This window comes from Cyclopterus lumpus, chromosome 8 (assembly GCF_009769545.1).
Source record: "Cyclopterus lumpus isolate fCycLum1 chromosome 8, fCycLum1.pri, whole genome shotgun sequence".
In the NCBI taxonomy this organism is placed as follows: domain Eukaryota; kingdom Metazoa; phylum Chordata; class Actinopteri; order Perciformes; family Cyclopteridae; genus Cyclopterus; species Cyclopterus lumpus.
In genome coordinates this window covers 21,924,421-21,942,335 of record NC_046973.1, presented here as the reverse complement: position 1 = coordinate 21,942,335, position 17,915 = coordinate 21,924,421, and the positions used below count along the sequence as shown (strand labels likewise).

At 42.9% G+C, this 17,915-nt stretch overlaps 1 protein-coding gene across 1 annotated transcript in view; it reads right to left on the bottom strand.

The window, feature by feature from the left end:
* Nucleotides 1–17,915, bottom strand: part of LOC117734771 (trinucleotide repeat-containing gene 6C protein-like) — a 37,639-nt gene that overhangs the window by 17,947 nt on the left and 1,777 nt on the right. The window contains 2 exon segments of the mRNA XM_034539037.1: nucleotides 3,835–4,182; nucleotides 13,106–13,127. Of these exon segments, the coding sequence (XP_034394928.1) occupies nucleotides 3,835–4,182; nucleotides 13,106–13,127 (370 nt within the window).

The following is a 17,915-nucleotide window of genomic DNA, read 5'->3' as shown; positions in this document are numbered from 1 at the left end:
CTGCAATTAGCACAATGGAAAGCCTCTTGAATAGCAATGGCAGGCAAGAGCGAGCAAGAGAAACCCCACAAAAGCCTGCCGCACCCCCTCTGGTGCTGGAATGACAATCTTCGCACACATGCACGTGTTTATGTATGAGCAGGCATTTCATCAGATCACACATGATGACAAATGTCTGCTTTGTGACTGCGAGACGGGAATGCTGTGATTACAAGCAGCAACACCAAGCTTTAGACAGAACACTGCGGCTTCACAAGGGGGGGGACACAGGGCAAGGACAGGAAATAGACTTAAAAGAAGGCATGCAGGGAGGAGGATAACTGCAACTAGGAGCCCCACAAGAAAAAGAAAAAAGCAGCAGTCTCCTGGATCAAGGCTGGTATTGTTTACAAATGATCCCAGTGCCCACAAAACAACACAATAAGTCAATGTTTTGTAGGAAACAGAGTCCCTTTATGGCAGAGGTTCAGCCCCCTGTGCCTCTCCACTGTGAGGACCTAACATGCGGTGAGGTCATGCCATGCTACTGCATGACCGCTTGCTCCCTTTGTGTGTTAACATACACAGAGTGTACACACCGCATCTACCGTGTGCATTCTACTTCATGAATGCTCAGATCAACAGGGAATCCTTCTTTTCATGCTTTCCTTCAGCCTTCTAAGTTTTTTCATTTAAAAAAAGTGGACACACATGTAAATGTAAGGTGTGTGTGTGTGTGTAAATACAAAGACAACGATGGATGTTGAGAGATGGATGGAGGAAGTCATCTCGGAGGGCTGTGTGGGCCTCAGCTGGACTGATCCTGGCTTAATGAAGTCCCCGAGGGGCAGAGAGAGAGTGGATGGTACAGAGCTGACATTGCACGCTGCCAGCCAGATGAACGCTCTCGCAGTCTCTCACGGACACACACCTCACCACGTCACCTCGTCCCAATTGTTTTCGATTTGGTGCTCCAACTGTGTAGGAGCAGCACGAATGATTGATTATTTAACGGATTCAATTGGCAGCTATAAGAATTGATAATCTATTCATAATTTTTGCTTTGACTGGTTCTTTCTTCGCAGCCGATGTGATGTTTTTCTTTGTTATGATATATGAGTTACACAGTTTTATTTCAGAGGGCCATCAGTGGGCAAATAATGTGGAGTCTTGGATTCTCTACTGAAGTGGCAGATTTTTGTGTTGCGGGTCTGATGTAATGACAAAGCAAAATAGCTGCTATCCACTATAGACCAAACCAGGACAGTTCTTGTGGACCAAGCATACACATAACACTTGGCAGCCTTTTGTTACTGCTACTTTTGGGAATATGCTGAAGTGGCACAAAAAGTGTGTTGGCTGGATTGCATTCATCCTGGAAAAAACAACAGCTGCTTAATGACTGTCCAGAAATATATGCAAGAAATTTCGTTTTGTATGGGTGCTTTCTTTGTGGCTGCTTTCCCGTTAATGCAATGCTATTATCTCAAGAGAAAACGCTAATGGAGGGGGGGGGCAAAACATGTATTTTAAAAAGTACACATCTAAGACATCTGGTGGGCATGTTTGTCTGAGTATTCTCTTTCTCCTCATGCTCTCAAGGATAAACCAGGTCAAGGGCTTTCTCCAGCATGCCAGTCTTAAAATAGCTTGCTCTCTCACGCCTCCTACATGAAAGGCCCCTAGGATATGGATTGTTAGCCAAGCAAAAAGAAACACTGCAAGAAGGCTATAATAATGGGCAGATTGACAGACTTACATATAGTATGTGCAGCCTGGCTAATCCTGGCTGCCCTGGGGCCAACAAGGGTATGTGTGAGCTGCGGAGATGGTATAGCGGAGGTGGAGGAGGTTATGAACATGTGCATCAGAGAACCACAAGCAGAGAGTGCGAGCGAAGCAGGGGCTCAGAGTGGGTGAGCAAAAGAGAAAGAGCGAGTGCTGAACATTTGTGGTTAACAGAGAGCTGATGTTTAATCACATCACAAGACGTCCCAGTTGTCTTTGTGGGGATTCCCAAGGCTCTTTTACAGCATCATCAGCAGACTTAGAGAGCGCATCAAGTCTGGTATGCACACACTCTCTCTGTTCATCCGACAAGCTATTAGCACATTAGCTGCACTGTTCGTTCACGAGCCGAGACCCGTTTACATTAAGATGCTATTTGTTGACGTCGGCCTCTGTTGTGCTGAGCAAGTACAATGCCTTCTAGTACATAAACCCTTTATGGGCTTTAACTAAGGAGTTTTAGACAAATGCAAAAGGGAGTAGCTATAAATCGTTCATGCTATAGCTAATATATTATAGGACTACAAGCTAATTTGATTAGTTAACAGTCAAATTAACAAGTCAGAGAAGTCCGGAAGTTCATTACTGCTGCTGCTGACCTTTACATCAGAGTAATCCTGTAAGTGTCAAGCAGTGCAGGGATAGCAAAGACTGCAGAGAAAGAGAATGTTTACATGTACATGTATACATATATGTGGACAAACAGACCACATTGATCAGCCTGACTTTTCAAGAGAGCCGACATGTGACCGGGTAATTAAAGACGGGGTGAGGCGAGGTGGAGTAGGCGGATGTAGAAGAGGGAGAGGGGAGTGAATGCATGCTGCTAGTGTGCTTTTACTGTTAGCTATCTGCATGAAATGAAACGGGGAGGGCGACAATAGTTGTATGAGGAGCGAAGGCTGTAGGGACAGTAGTGGAGGTGGGTTTACCTGTAGCACTCTGTGTGTGTCTTAAATAATGTTGCTAAGCAAAGAGGGAGCAAGAGTGCCATGCTCATGTGCAAAACCTCTCTGTGCACCAGTTCAGCGTGCTGCCTCTGTGGAAGTATACAAACATGAAAACCTCCCACTGGACTCCTAGCTGTCTTTCAGTCTGGAAGGTTCTCCTGTCTGTCTCTCTGTCCTCATGTAATCAGTCAGTTCAAAGACACACAGAGAGCAAAAGCAGAGCATAGCAGGCCTGCCAGAGAGGGGCGGAGAGAAGCAGCAGCTTTTACCGTAAGCCATGAGTCACTGCAGCCCACAGTACTGGACCTTTGCCATGCTCACTCTCTCCTTCTTTCTTTCTTTCCTTCTCACTCTGTCTTTCTATCAGTGCCAGGTCAGGCCCATTGAGGCACCCAGCCAATTAGCTCGCTCTGTATGGCTCCTCCTCCAAAAACAGGAAATACTGTGGAGCTGGTCAGCAACGCTCAACAAAGAGTGGGAGGATAATGATGATGAGAGGGAGGAGGAGGAGAAACAGGGTAAATATCTCATCGCCATGGAGATAGAGCTGCATTCAAACAGCATCAGAGGGGTTTGACGATACTCAGACACACTTGTGGTAAACATTTGTTTTCCTTTCCAGACAATGAAAAGTGCTCTAAAAATAATTTTCAACATCTTCAAAGAGCACATGACACACTAGACATCCATCAGAACCTGGTTTACTGTGAAATGCAGAGCTCTAGACACACACACACACACACACACACACACACACACACACACACACACACACACACACACACACACACACACACACACACACACACACACACACACACACACACACACACACACACACACACACACACACACACACACACACACACACACAGACACAGTGAGACTGTAGTGTGAGTCCACGCAATGTGCATGACTAATACAAACAGTGTTTTCACACTTTACAACTGCCCTAATTGCTACTTAATTCCAACCACCACTCTAACTAAAGCCAACATCACATAACTAATATAATCAAAGTAGTTCACAACAACCTTCAACTCTCCTACACCTACTACCGGATGTAAAAAAAATACAACAAATGTTTTCAATACACCAACAGAGTGTCTCGGCTGACCTGTAGGCAGGCTGGATGTGGAGGAAGAGGAGCGCGAGGAGTGTATGGCTACTGCTGCTGCAGGTTCAGTCGTGGCTGGATGTCCCGTCGTGGTGAGAGGCAGAGTCCCAGCAGGCAGAGGCTGGCCCCTCTTCAACAGCTGCTTGTGCTCCTGCTGGCGGAAGCGTGGGGGCACCTCTCTTGGCGGGTAGCGCTGCTGGAGCAGATTCTGGGGCTGCTGTGCTGTCTGCGGCTGACCTCCAGAGGGGGCGCGCTTGCCATTGCCACTGCTTGGGGGTACAGACGGGACGGCACTGGGGCTGATGGGGGGAAGAGGAGGGGTGGGGTCTTGCTTGGCAGAGTCTGGCACTGTGGAGGTGGGAGGGAGGGTGGTGGGGCACAGGTAACAAGGGAGCAGGGATGAGGGAGGTAAAGGAGCATTAGGAAGGCAAAGTCGTTGAGCGCACACTGGTGATTAGGCAATAAACCTTGACTGATTGTTTTAATATTATTTGTCATTATATTGGACATTTTAAAAAGAAAAACAACAACCACTAAGCAATAGATTACTGTTAGCTGCTGCCCCACGCATGCATTCATTCATGCATGCATATATATATATATATATATATATATATATATATATATATATATATATATATATATATATATATATAAAAACAATCATCACTATAGTGCAAGTCTTTTCCTGAAAGCTACGGTGGTTTAGCGTTTCCTCCACTGCTTCTTTTCAAAGCCTTGGATAAGGACCAGAACGTTAAATTCAGGAAGGCAAATGAGGAGAAAAGCACAAGAGATAACGTCTCTCCTTACCGACTAAAGCTCGATGCTAAGCAGTGGTCAGTCCACACACAAGGCTGCTCTTTGGAGCACCAAAACACTGGAATAATCTCAGGGTGGTACTGTAATAAACCTTCTGCCTTTAGGGATGCCAAAACACACAACTCTCACAGGCTGCCGTAGTGCTTCGTCACAGATTAGAAGTGATGAAGAGGTCAAGTCCAAGATAATGGACTTAGATCTGCCCGCTGCATTAGTGGGCTATTGTCTCCATAGTACATCACTGTATTGAGTGCTCAGCCCCAACAACATAAGCTATTCGTGGTTTGTGGCAGGTTACGGCCCCTGAAATGATCACCAAAGCTGTTAGTTATAAACTGCTCGTGCAGTTGCTGAAGCCAAGTGCTCTTGTCCCACTAGCTTTAGTTACCCTTAGCAACAGAGTGTGAGTTTCTTGCTCTCACGCACACACGAACATTGATATTCAAACATATTAGCAAACAGCTACATATTTACACATCCAGCAGTTACGAAGCAACTGTATCTTTTATTTGGAGTTGTGTTTCTGGCCACCAAGCAAATGTGTGTTCAATATTAACTCTCTTTTTGCTCCGTTTCTGGTGTCTACCAACTCCTGAGGGAAACACCTGGTTCTTTTTGCTGCTCCACTATGTTCACCACCTGCATAAATTGTTGTTAAAAAGAATATTGATTAAATCCGCTTTAAAAGGCATGCTCCACAATCATAAACAAGAAATGTCATTTTATTTCCTTCATAAATAATGCCAAAGCTATTAAATGTGAAGTCATCAGCAGGCTAATATCCTGTCGCTGAATGTGGAAGTGCAAGGTAAGAGGTCACCACTAAGTCAAACAGGATGATCAGCTCAGGGTCACAGAGCCGCTGCTGGGTGAGATGCATCATGGGACACAAAGCACACTGTGTAATCGCCTCAGTACTTCTCATTACATAATAGAATAAGCTGGTAAACTAGAATGTAAACAGGATGCAAAAAAGCATTTGAAACCTACACATACTGCACAAGAACAAACCCAAACATCAGCCGATATGACAAAATGGTATTTGAGTTTTTTGCTGGTAATAAAACACAGAAGGGGTGAAAGGGGGAGGTATTGTCAAGATGGCAACCAAAAGAAAAAGAAATTCTTTGTGTGGCTCAAATGAGTTTTAAAGAGCGGTGCTTTGACATTGGCTGCGGTCCCGAGTGTGTGCAGTGAAGCAATGAATAACTCACACACATGCAGCCAGCCCGACACACACAAAAACAAAGAGTTATGTAATGCTGAGGCCCACGATGAGGGGAGAGGACCGGATGGTGTCGTGGATTATACTTGTAAATACTGACAGACATGTTCGCTCATACTTAACTACCAATTTGTGTCTGTCATGTATGTGTGGGGGTTCCCCCATGTCCTCTTTGCCCCAAGTACCGCAGGCTCTCTATAAACTACAACCGACGTCTGCATGGTCTGATCTAGTTTCACACACATTCGCCTGTGTGTCCCTCTCTCCCTGCCTCTCATAGGATTTCACCACATCTGCGCCATTTCCTCTCCGTTCTTGTGCTCCATCCCTCCCCACCTTACCCTGCTCTCCTCTTGCTTTCTCCTCCATTAACTGTGATCTACTATTATCCTCCTGTCATTATTACTCTATTGGGGGTGGTACTTCTCCCTGCGGATTCTAAAAGCGGAGTTTCCTCTTAAAAACAGAGGACTTTGTGGTTGTGCCACAATATATACGAGCAGCTATGAAGGCAATCGCTATACAGTTGGGACTCTCATGTGTGACGTAGATTCTTCTGGAAGCTGGGGGAAGGGGAAGCTGGCTGGCTGCTGGATTAGCCAATAAGAGTGAGGAGACGAGGAGGGAGAGTGAAAGAGAGAGCTGACGTACAGGAGAAAGGGAAGGCGGTAGAGCAGGGAGGGTAAGTGATGAAGAGAACGGTGTGCGTCTCCACCTCCATGAGTCTCACTGCCTGAAACTAGCTCGGGTCTAAATCCGCTTACACTTAAAACACTATTTGTATATAGTAATGACACGCTGCGCAGGTTGTTTTTTTTTAAGACAATGACACGAGTCTTGCACATTAAGTAACATGAAGGCACTGTTGCAAAAAAAAAAATTTTTTGCCTTTGGAGGTCAAGAATTTAAAATTATGTTCATTGTGAAAATGATGAGGAAAAGGAAAACAAAGAAGTAAATAAATAGCGTTTGCATCAGCGAGGTGTGGCTTTTGTAGAAAAGTGAAATGGAGTAAAAAGAGATCTGAGTCATTTGCTCTGACAGCAAAAACAGTCCTCAGCTGTGCACAAGAGAATTCTCAGTTCATCAAAGATGCACATCAAGTCTTTGGGGCTGTGTGCGCATCATGCAGAGAAAGACATCTCATTTTCCACTTTAAAGAGGTCTTAATTTTCTAGGAGAAAAAATTATAGCGAGCTTGCCTGACTGTTTAAGACCTAGATGTTGAGGGAGGTTGTCCGGGAAGGAATACGGACCGAGTGTGGAGAGCATTGATGATCCCCTTCTTTGTCCCTCTTGGGTAAAAGAATAAAAGCACATGACCTTGACGATAAAAGATCCTTCTGTGTGTGAGCTTTATAAGTGGAGGTCCATGGAAGTGTTTCGGAGGACCCACAGAAAAAGCCTTTAACCTGTTTTAAAACGATAGACGTACCATTTAACATACCTGTAATATTGCCTTATATGAACCTGTTGCAAAACAATTGCCGCAACAAGTTCAAAAGTTCTGAATTCATGCATGAATTTCATCAAATTACACACTCCTGATTGCACATGGGTCTTCAAATATCAGCTGATCAGCTATAAACTGAAACTCCATTTCTTAGCAACACGACAGTGAAACAGAAGACTGCGGCTCTGACAAGCATGGATTTCAACATTTTAAAGTTAAGAGGCCTTTTACTTTTCCTAGGAAAATGGAATACTGTGCAGAGAGCAAGCCATTTAACAATTATACTGGCGTAGCTTCAGATTTGGACCTGAGCAAAAGTGCTTGGGAGATGGATCACTGCAAATTCCAATAAAATCAGTGCACGTCTACCTTGAGGTTTAATAATAGCGCCATGCTGACTCCATTCATCTAAGTGGATCGCCTTTGAGTAAACAGGGATATGCATGAAAACGTTCAGTTTGTTAGTGATTATAAGCTTTCCATAGCTGAGCTTTTAATCAGCCAAGGTATGGCCTGAATTAAGCTTTTCTATTAAAATCTAAATTCTAAACTGTGTTGCTGGTATCAATCAACTCCATCGTTTGGTCTTTTGTTTAATAAATGGCGACAGAACAAAGCTCAACACATAATTATAATCTGGATGAATCTGGAGAATGCAGATTTAGTTCCTACACTAAATAAAACCCATTTATAAAACACAATAAAAAAGGTAAATATAACACATCCATGTCTATGATACATGCTTTAATCTTTTAGTTTTTTATGTATTTCAAAAGTATCGTAAATCTGGTGTTGCTGCCAAAGTGTCACACTAAACTACTCTAATTGAAGCAGAAAAGGAAACATGGAAATGACTAAATCCTTATCAGATGTCTATTGAAGAGGAGGCAGCAGAAAGAGTATCAACGTATTTAGAGCGAGGAGGGGAGGCATGTCTTTAGGGTTCTCCATCTTTTTTCTCCTGTGGGCTTTAACATGTGAGCAGTGAGCCTCACAAGAAGAGAAAGATTAAAGGGCTAATTAGAAGTGAATAAATATGACACTGTAGTTAAGAGAGGGATACTTCCCTCACTGCAACACATTCAACACAGAGAAAACTGCTATTTAAAAAGCACGAAAAAAAAACCAAAACAAGGCTATATAGGTCAGAGCATTTATCAAATGAGAACTAGATATCTGAATGGAGCAACATAATTACACACCTGAGTGATATATAACACATCACTGATGTGTTATATATCACTCAGGTGTGCAATTATATCAACACTGATTACTCTGACTTGTCTTTTAATAAGTGTTTCCAACCTGAGGAAGTGGAACTGGAAGACAGACAGGCAGGCAGACAGACAGGCAGACAGACAGACTCCCTGGCCTGTTGTGCCAAAAGCTGCAGGCTGACCAGATTCCACTGTCTATTATGGTTTAGAAGGAAGTGATTGTGTGAAAGCGAGTGGAACGTCCTGTCCTCCTGACCTGAGCAGCACCCGCTGGGCCGATCCACTGAAAAATTATTGAGACTGCAATATTGGCTTCATACAGAAACTGCAAGAGGCTACATTTTGTATTCCTCAAAAAAAAAAAAAAGGTCACCTTTTGATACAAAAACACCAAATGATAAAAATGTTTTTGTTTTATTCAAAAGTTAGCCATTTTTAAATAGCTCAACATTTCAGGCATTCTTCGCGTACCACAAAATGTGCCCTTGCAACCTACTCACTCTCTGCCATAGACCATACATCATCCACCATCGCAGCTCACTTTACAGCCAGTTCCAGGAATTCTCATAACACCCTTTAATTCACCACTTACAGGAAGATAAACACACATTTACAACCCACTAACCTTCGTGTTTAACAACAAGAAAAAGACATGTGGATATCCATCATTCAGAGGCTCACTCTATCATCTGTGTGGCCCTCCAGATAATGCTCTACTCTGAAAAGACATTTAATAAAGATAGGCTCATATATACAAATTAGAGTGTAACACTCCACAACAGCAGAATGCAGCCGTTACCCGTGTTGCTCTTTAAAATGTGGTTTATCGTCACCACTGCTGCATCCATTGAAGCAGCGCTCCTCGGGATGCTACATGTAGAAGAGGCGGTGCCGATGACAAGCAGCACGCTGCTATAAATTACCCCCCGATCACACCACCATTTATGACTCTCCAACACAAAGCGCTGGGCGTAATTAAGTGAATGTGAAACGGCAAATATATCTACAATTACTGCCACGACACTACTTTATAATAATGTTATTTTATTGCGCTATGTAATATGCGTCTTGGTGTGTATGTTGTGCCCCGTCTTTTAAAAAGAGGATGAAAAAACGTAGCATGAATAGAAACACAAAAGCGAATTAACCCTTAGAAAGGAACGGTAGTTCAGCTTGTTGACGGCAGAAGGCCTGTTGGTGTTGCTATGGTACACAATGGCTATGAAGTAATAATTATCAAAGTTAGGCTCATCTATCTGGGACTTTCTTGAGTAGGGCTGGTCAGCTACATACATGCTACTAGTCTTTATTTGCATGCATGTTCTAAGTTTAAACAAATGCATCAGTAGATGTCTGCTACATGTGTTAAAATACAAATAGTTTAGGGTGCTTTTGTACCTGTAGTTCTGTACCTTTGGTCCAAGCCAAAGGGGAAGAATATACATTGTTGGAGATTCAATTCTGCTAACTGACAGGAAGTCATGCTGCACTTTACTCGGCTGTATACGTTTATTTACCTGCTCTGGTGTCACAAAGAGTGCACAAATATATCATTGATTATCTTTTGAGACAGCTACTACTACTTTGAGATGCACCATTCCAGCTTTTTGAGTCCCAATATGATAAAAAAAACCTGGGCTCTGAGAATCGCCCAATAGCGAGTACCGATACCAGTGATGAATTAATACGCTGTTTGTCATTACAGGCTAGAATTTAACATTGCTTTCCTATCTTTTTAAAACAAAATGTAACAAATACAATGATAAAAAGTTCCTGAATTGATATTTAATATTAAAATAATAAATCCTTCAGCAACTCGGTAAAAAAATCTTCTAAATTAACAGGATTTTCAATTCAAGTGTAAACCTTTTTAAATGGGGCAAAAAAGTCAAAACTTAAACAGGGATTCAAATGTTAGTGTATTGTCATTGATAACTGATCCAGCTGTTTAAGTCTGCCTGATATCGGTATTGATGGATGCCAACTGCTCTGCAAGTTACTATTACAGGGGGATGGTTACTGAGTGGTCACAATGTTTCACTCATTTCTCATGAAGAACTACCAAAATACATGAAGTAGGAGACAAGCGCCACACACACCTCCGTTTCAACTTCTTTTCACACAAACCTGTTTCAATTAGACAAAAAACACATACAGATCTCTTATAAAAATGACTTCATGAACAGTTCATAGTCAGGAAATGAATTTAATAATAGTTCAGCCTTAGTTTTTGCAAAAAGGTCACATATCTACAATCATAAAATCTCGTGGTTGGACTAAATGCACCCGAGTCCTCTATGAAGCGAACTGAGACCTTCTTTTAAAGGCGATCTCACTCTTGTTATCTCGTCCTCTGTAGAGTTTAACAGCTTTCACACCGTCCCAAAACAAACCCTACTAACTGGGCAAAAGCACCAGGTTAATTAAGTGTTAAAGCACCCTTGTAGGTATCAGTACCTAGAGTTGAACGTGCTTTGTCTGCAAATGAAATTCATGACATTCTGAGTGTGGGTTTGCGAGGCACGGAGAAGCCTGTGTCGCATTTGTGAATAGCAATGCACAACTGTATGAGTAAAACCATATGTGTGTGTTTGCACCAGCACACAATGTACGTATGCTGCTGGTCATGTAAGGGGACGGGTAGAGTGAGAGTGTGTCTGAGAGGTGAGCCAGGAGAAGTATCCCACAAAGGGCCCCCTCAGCTGGGCCGGCAAACAGGAAACTAGCGTGCATTCTCTCAGTTTCACATTGCTCCCTCTGCTTCTTTTGCTCTCGCCTGCCCTTTTCTAGTCCTCTCAAATCGACCAAAGGCACCGTGTTTTAGCAGCAGCCTCCCTACACTTTGCACAAATGTAACTACTACAATTCAGCCCATTTCTTTCCTTCCAGCCCACCTTCTTCTGCTCCCATTTCCCTCCTGCTGGTCCCAAAATGGGACTCTCTGTTCAACTAGACAGGAGGTGGTGTAGTGTTACTATGGTGCTCACGGTCTTACTAGAGATCTCCAGTGTTTATTCAGCCTACGCGCTAGCAATAGGCTAGCGCACAATAATATTCATAAATATTCTTTGATTTTAGATTTTAAGAGATCCTTCTGCATCTCTGACTGAAATATATTTGTGATGAAACAAAAATAATCACCAAGTAGGAATTTCTTGATTCAAGAGCAGTCCGATAGGAAACAAACCAAAGTGTCACATGGCTGAAGACGATGGACAAGTACACAAATATGTACAATATGCTAACAATTCAATCTTGAACTTTAAAGGGGATAAAGATCACAGTAAAATTAGGTTATGGCACGTCGTCCTTATGAGCAGCAGCCAAGAATATAATTGTGCATAACACAGCCTAGTTTGAAGATAGGGAGAAAAAGAGTAGTATATAGGTCAATTTGTGGATGCTGTGAAACAACACATAGTAGATAAGAGACAAAGAGAATGCAAACACAGCCAAACCCAGATCACATTCATTCGTGCAGCACACTGTGAGGGGCTGAAAGTGACTCGGACGAGAGGAATACGGGGTGGGAGGGGGCACCGTGACAATACGGCCTCATCCTTCAGGGAGAGAGTGGGAGGTCAAAGCACTGACCCATGACAGTAGGGACTTCACAGGAGTATGTACTAAGAGAACTTGCACCTTTTTACTGTTCGAAACAAAACTGGCCTCCAAACACGAAGACACTCACACTGTAATTAGGTGTCCCTCCGCTTGCTGCCAGAAAGGCCAAGCTGCCAAAGTCCGCCACAAGTTCTAATCAGATTTCCCCCTGCCTATCCCTTACTAGACATTAAGTCCCATCTGCCGGCTCGTCTGCTGCTGGGCTAACTGAGTGTCCAACATCGTCTACCCGCCTCTCTCTGGTCATTAAGAGCCCTGGCTTGGGGAGACAAAGTGAAGAGTGGGTCTGCAGCTGCCACAGAGCCAAACCTGCAAGCTAAACACAATCTTCACTTCAGAAGTCACCTATAAGTCAACTTTATTCGCCTCTTTATTTTGTGGTTTTCTCACTCTGTTTCAGAGAACACTCCTGAGGTTCCTCCTCACCTATACCCTCCTAGGTATGCTGAAGGAGCCCACAAGGAGGCCTGAGGAGCAGCTGTACCATCCCCCTGATCCTTGTTAGTCTTGTATGGGCACCTGGCATCCATTTTGGCAGAGGTAGTACAAGCCACCTGGTTGCTGCTAATATTTTCAGTTAAAAAAACGTTTTACTATAATAATAGCTAATGCTTCACATCCAAGTTGCACAGCAGTGAACAGGGCAAAATTGATCTTCTGATGCGCAAAAAAGGCAATCCTGCACAAGAGTTATTCATCTAATTAGGAGGATACACACTTTAACACACACACACACACACACACAATAAGTCTGCCTACTGTTTGAAAACATCGTACCACAAACTCAAGGCAGAAGTATATTGTTGCGTGCATCGTGAAACTTTGTGTTACTGCATGTGCAGCACGTGTAACACAAAGCAAAGTAATATTTACATTTAAAGAGATTAAATTGGCACCCTTTTCAGTTTAACACAAGAAGCCACAACTCACCTTTGGTTCTCTGTTCTGTGGCCTGGGAAAAGGAGAACAAAATATATTAGACACTGAAAGACAACTCAGAATGACTTACAATGATGCGTTAAGCACCGTGTATAAGTGAACATTGTGGCTAAATGTAAATGTTGCATCAACATCTGAGTCGCATTGGCTCTCCAGCTGCAGCGACTGGCCGGGGCAAGCGGAACGAAATGTTCAGGGACTGGTTTTGCTCATCTATTGAAATGCTAAGAGGTTCACGTTCATTCCTGCTGCTCGACAGGGTGAGCGGGTTTATTGGGCTTGTGGCTGGAGTGGGAGTAAAATAGATATCACAAATGCTGCGCTCATACATGAGGAACATACATCAACATACTTTCACCCGCACTGACAAGCGGAGTCGAGGAGACATGAAATGTGTTGCTAAGAACAGCAGGAAAACACTGGGAACAGATGACCACTGAGGAAAAAACGTGAAGAGGAGGGGCAGAAGTGGGGAGGGGGGCTGCAGGGTGAAGAGAACGATGACAAACTACATGACGTTCTGGTTAATGCTTCTTGTGGAAAACACACATAACACGCATGTGCTCGATATGATGCAGCTTCAGCAAAAAACACCACAGCTCACAGAAGACTTGAATGAGAACCTGCCACAAGCTCACCTTTTATGAGCAGTTTCTTTGTTTTCTTCTCTTCTTGCTTTTTCTTTTCTTATCTTCCATCAAATGGTTCTCTTCTCGGTTTTTTTTGCTTCTTCTCACAGCTTAAATACAAAGAGAGAGAGAAAATTAACATGGTGTTATACCAAAAACCAACTGCGGACATGAACACCTGCAAAAGCGGTTTGGCGATTTCTTCATTGCGTTGTTCCATTGTGTTGTTGCTCTCCAAGGTTAAACCAGTGTTGTTAATGGCTGCTGTTGTTATACACAAGATCCCGTGCGTAGAAGAATGTGGGTTTGTTTTGCACTTTAAGATGTTTTGAACTGTGCAAACTGTGCATGTGTTTTGGTGGTCTTTGGGGTTGGCTCTTGAAACCATTAAGGAACGCCTTTCAGGTCTAGTATAGTTGGGGTTCCATGAGCAACAGCAACGGATCCCAATACAACTCAAATGTGGGGCAGACCAACAGAAAACAACACATGCTAGTATTCTGGGTCGTAGACGTTATAACCACCATTTGTCTGTTGATAAAGTCTCCAAACCGACCTGGTTATAGTTGATCCCATGTTATTTATGCCCGGGCCTGAGACGCACACACACACACACACACACACACACACACGCAGTTTCATGTGCAAGTGCACCCGGCTCAGAGCTTTATCTATCCTAATCCTCCACACAGAAAAACAAATAAATGAAAGCTGGGTTTTTTCAGGACTGAGGGAAGTGGAACAAGCCTTACATGTGAAATTAAAACCGTCAGCCTTTTCTCCTGCCATGCCAATGCTGCTGCAGGCGACAGCGCTATGTGCCATTGCCTGGCAACAAGCGCTCCCCGAGGCCCCGGTGAGCAGTCAGGTGGAGATGGACAGCGACCTTAACCGCTGAAATCAGTTTGATTGTGGAGGTTCAATAATAGAATTGGAAATACCAGAAGAAAGATGAACTTGGACACAAACCTGAGCTTATAATTGAGCAATTATTGAGTCAGGGCTTCGAGCATGTAATGAGAGCAAGGGTTCAACTGAGGATTTTGAATAGTAAAAAAACTAATCAAAACGATGTCCTTTCCCCCTCCTGAATGTTCTTTCTTGACCTCAAAGGCAAATGTGATAAGTTCAACAATAAATGAGTATGGCTGTTAGAAACCACCATCCACAGTGGTAAGACAACTAAACTATGCTTACATTTAAGTGTGTTATGATGGAATGTGGTTTTTGTGTGCCGTCATTCCAATATTTTAGGATAACAAAAACATTTTCTTCATTTTAATAAAGAAAATAGTAAAGTAAGAAAGCAGAAACACCCCAAGTGTTTAAATAAATAAAGTAGGATGCAACTTAAATACCTGAGTCTAGATGGATCATTAGTAACATATAGTGTAGTCTTTGGTACCATTTCTAAGACCATAGTGGACATTATGTTGGGAATATCATGTATGCTTTACTTGTTTACAAGAAGTCAGCATTTTATGTAGCACAGGTCAAAGTAGCACCACGTTTCAGCTGCGTTGTCTGAGAGATTAATGCGCATTGTTGTTTTCTATTTGTCTGAAAGGAGCGACTATGCACTGAGTATGTGTCAGTGCGCTTTCCTCCTCGAGTTATTAGACCCTGTGAGTAATCATCTTTTCTTAGTGCACACTTGTATAACGTGCATTCTGCTTAACTTACAATATTTGCAACTGGACGTAAAGTGTACAGTAATGTGTGAATAATTCCATAAAACAACTACAGGAAGACTTCTTGCACTATTTGGATACTAGTACTGTGGACAGTGCATTCTAGTTTTTCCAAACTGATCTTGCAAAGTACTTTGAGAACAGCAGCTGCTGCCTCCATCACCTCTGTTCTGACTGAGCATCGAGCGAACAGGTGACAAAGAAGAACAAAGAAATCCTCTTCACTGCAAAGATCAGTTGCTTTATCTTTTTAATTTCATTTTCAGCACTACAGTCACAAGTGGAGAAACCGTTACAGTCAACAAGGAATCTAAGTAGAGCACAGCTATTATTACATTTCTTCAAGGGAAACCAGAGCATTCTGCTTTCGGAGTATGTTAAGTAACACTGTTGGCATAAAGTCGGTCTTTGCATCATTTCAAAAAGGCCAATCAGTGATGTGCAAATCACACGCTGAAAAGAAAGACATCAATAAATAACTAAATAGAAACCAAGTGCATCTCTAAATGACAACGTTGAAGAACTTTACCCATAATATATTATATTTATGCACCAACTGTGGCTGTTTTGAATGAACTGTACAGCAATCGAGTTCAAGTTTAGTTTAAATATGCAAAAACTATCAATCAATCAATCCAATAAAGCGAAACAAACAAACAAAACGAGTGACTAGCCACTTCAGTTTGAACTGTATATTTATGCCCAGCTTTTAATGTTTTTAGATTTACGTCTACTCTAAAAATAGGAAATGTCATCAGCAAGTATCAACTGTAACAAATTAGCGATATTTTTAGACTACGCCTCCCGGTCAGCTTAGCACACATGCCTTCAATGTTTACAGGAGCTGAAAAATGAATTCAGCCAAACCTGCAGCAGTCCAGGCCTGGTGGTTCAAAAGAGCAGCAATGAAAAGAGGCTGCATGATAAATAGAGCCTCTGACCGGACTGTAGTTCAGATTGTGAGCATTAGATCAAGTTGTTGTGATTGCTTCAACACAAAAACAAACCGCCTCCGCCCATCAACCTATCTACATCACCATAAACACTTATTTTTACCCTCAAGAGGCTGGATTATGGAACCTGCTGGTGCAGCTGCCGTGCTAAATATAGCTGGTGCTGCTCCTTTCAAAGGCATCAGTGGGGCTTGTGTCATGTAGGATCAGAGGATAAAAGGGATGCTCCAGTTAATGTGAGCTGCTGTCGCCCTCCGACCCGGATGAGGGGAGTGAGGGCCGGGCAAAGCGTAAAAAATCATTTCAGTTTAAGAAACATTGTGTCCCAGAGCAGGACAGAGAGAGTCTCTCAATGGGAGCTGCCGTGTCATTTCCAAACATCTGCCTGGATCGGCTGGCTGATGGTGAGATGCAGTAATGGTAGTTCCTGCCCATTTGGGTGCTGCTGCATATATGGAAATATACTGGCACTTCTATGTGAATAGGCATAGGACGTAACTTTAATTAAACCATTATTATAAAGATACAGACTCCCTCTTAAATTAATTATGATAATTTTGAAAATAAAAACACAATTCCCAAGAAACCCTTTAATTAAATGTAGATAAGAACATATCATTGATAACATAAAGTTAATTTTATAAGTCAATAAAACCACAGCAGTTTTAATTTCAGGGTTACTCAGTAGTAGGGTGCCGAGCTATGTCAGGAGCAGCCATTTGTAGCGGGGAAGCACAGCTTGTGTGGATATGAAGGACGTAGGTCAATGAGCTCAGCTCTGTTGTGGAATTACAACCCTCCAGTCAGAACAACAGGATTAGAGCTTGGTGTCCCTCTTAAAACCCGGACAGACACTTACTCTGCTTGACAAAGGAAGGCAAAAGGGAGAAAACACACAGTCTGATTGGGGGCGATACCAAGACAGCCTCATAAAAGCAAGTGTTTAATTAGTAGAAAATTAAGTAGAAGAGGACGGAGAGTCAATGTGCGCTAGGTGATTTGTGGACATGTAAATGCTGAGCTTCCCCACATTGGAGCGATGAAGATGAGAGGGATGCGACTGGTTTGTGTGCATGTGTGAGAGATGGGGGAAGGGGTGCTAGACGGCAGTCGCTGGCACGGAGCCAGGAATGCCTTCGCTGCAAGCCAAACAAGAGCACGGCGAGCCCTCAGGAGAGCGCTCGCTAGTAACCACAGCAGCAGCCACTACAGCGTTTTGGCAGAATGTGCAGCTCGCACTGTAGGGCAAGACGGCTTGCTCGACTTCAAATGCACAGCCGACAAATGCACCACGAAAACAAAAGAAAAAAGCCAAATTAGCTACCTTTGAAATTATGTAGAGATTAGAAACTGCTTGGTACCCACTAACAAAGTCCTCGCGCTCTACAAAGAGGATTGCACTCTCTAAAGTACTTGAAGCTATTCCTCAGTGGGGTCATGTTAATGCTTTCTGACCTGAGCTAATGACAAGGAAAAGAGAAACTTGTGCTGCTCTCCGAACAGGCCCTAAAATAACTTGTATGACACA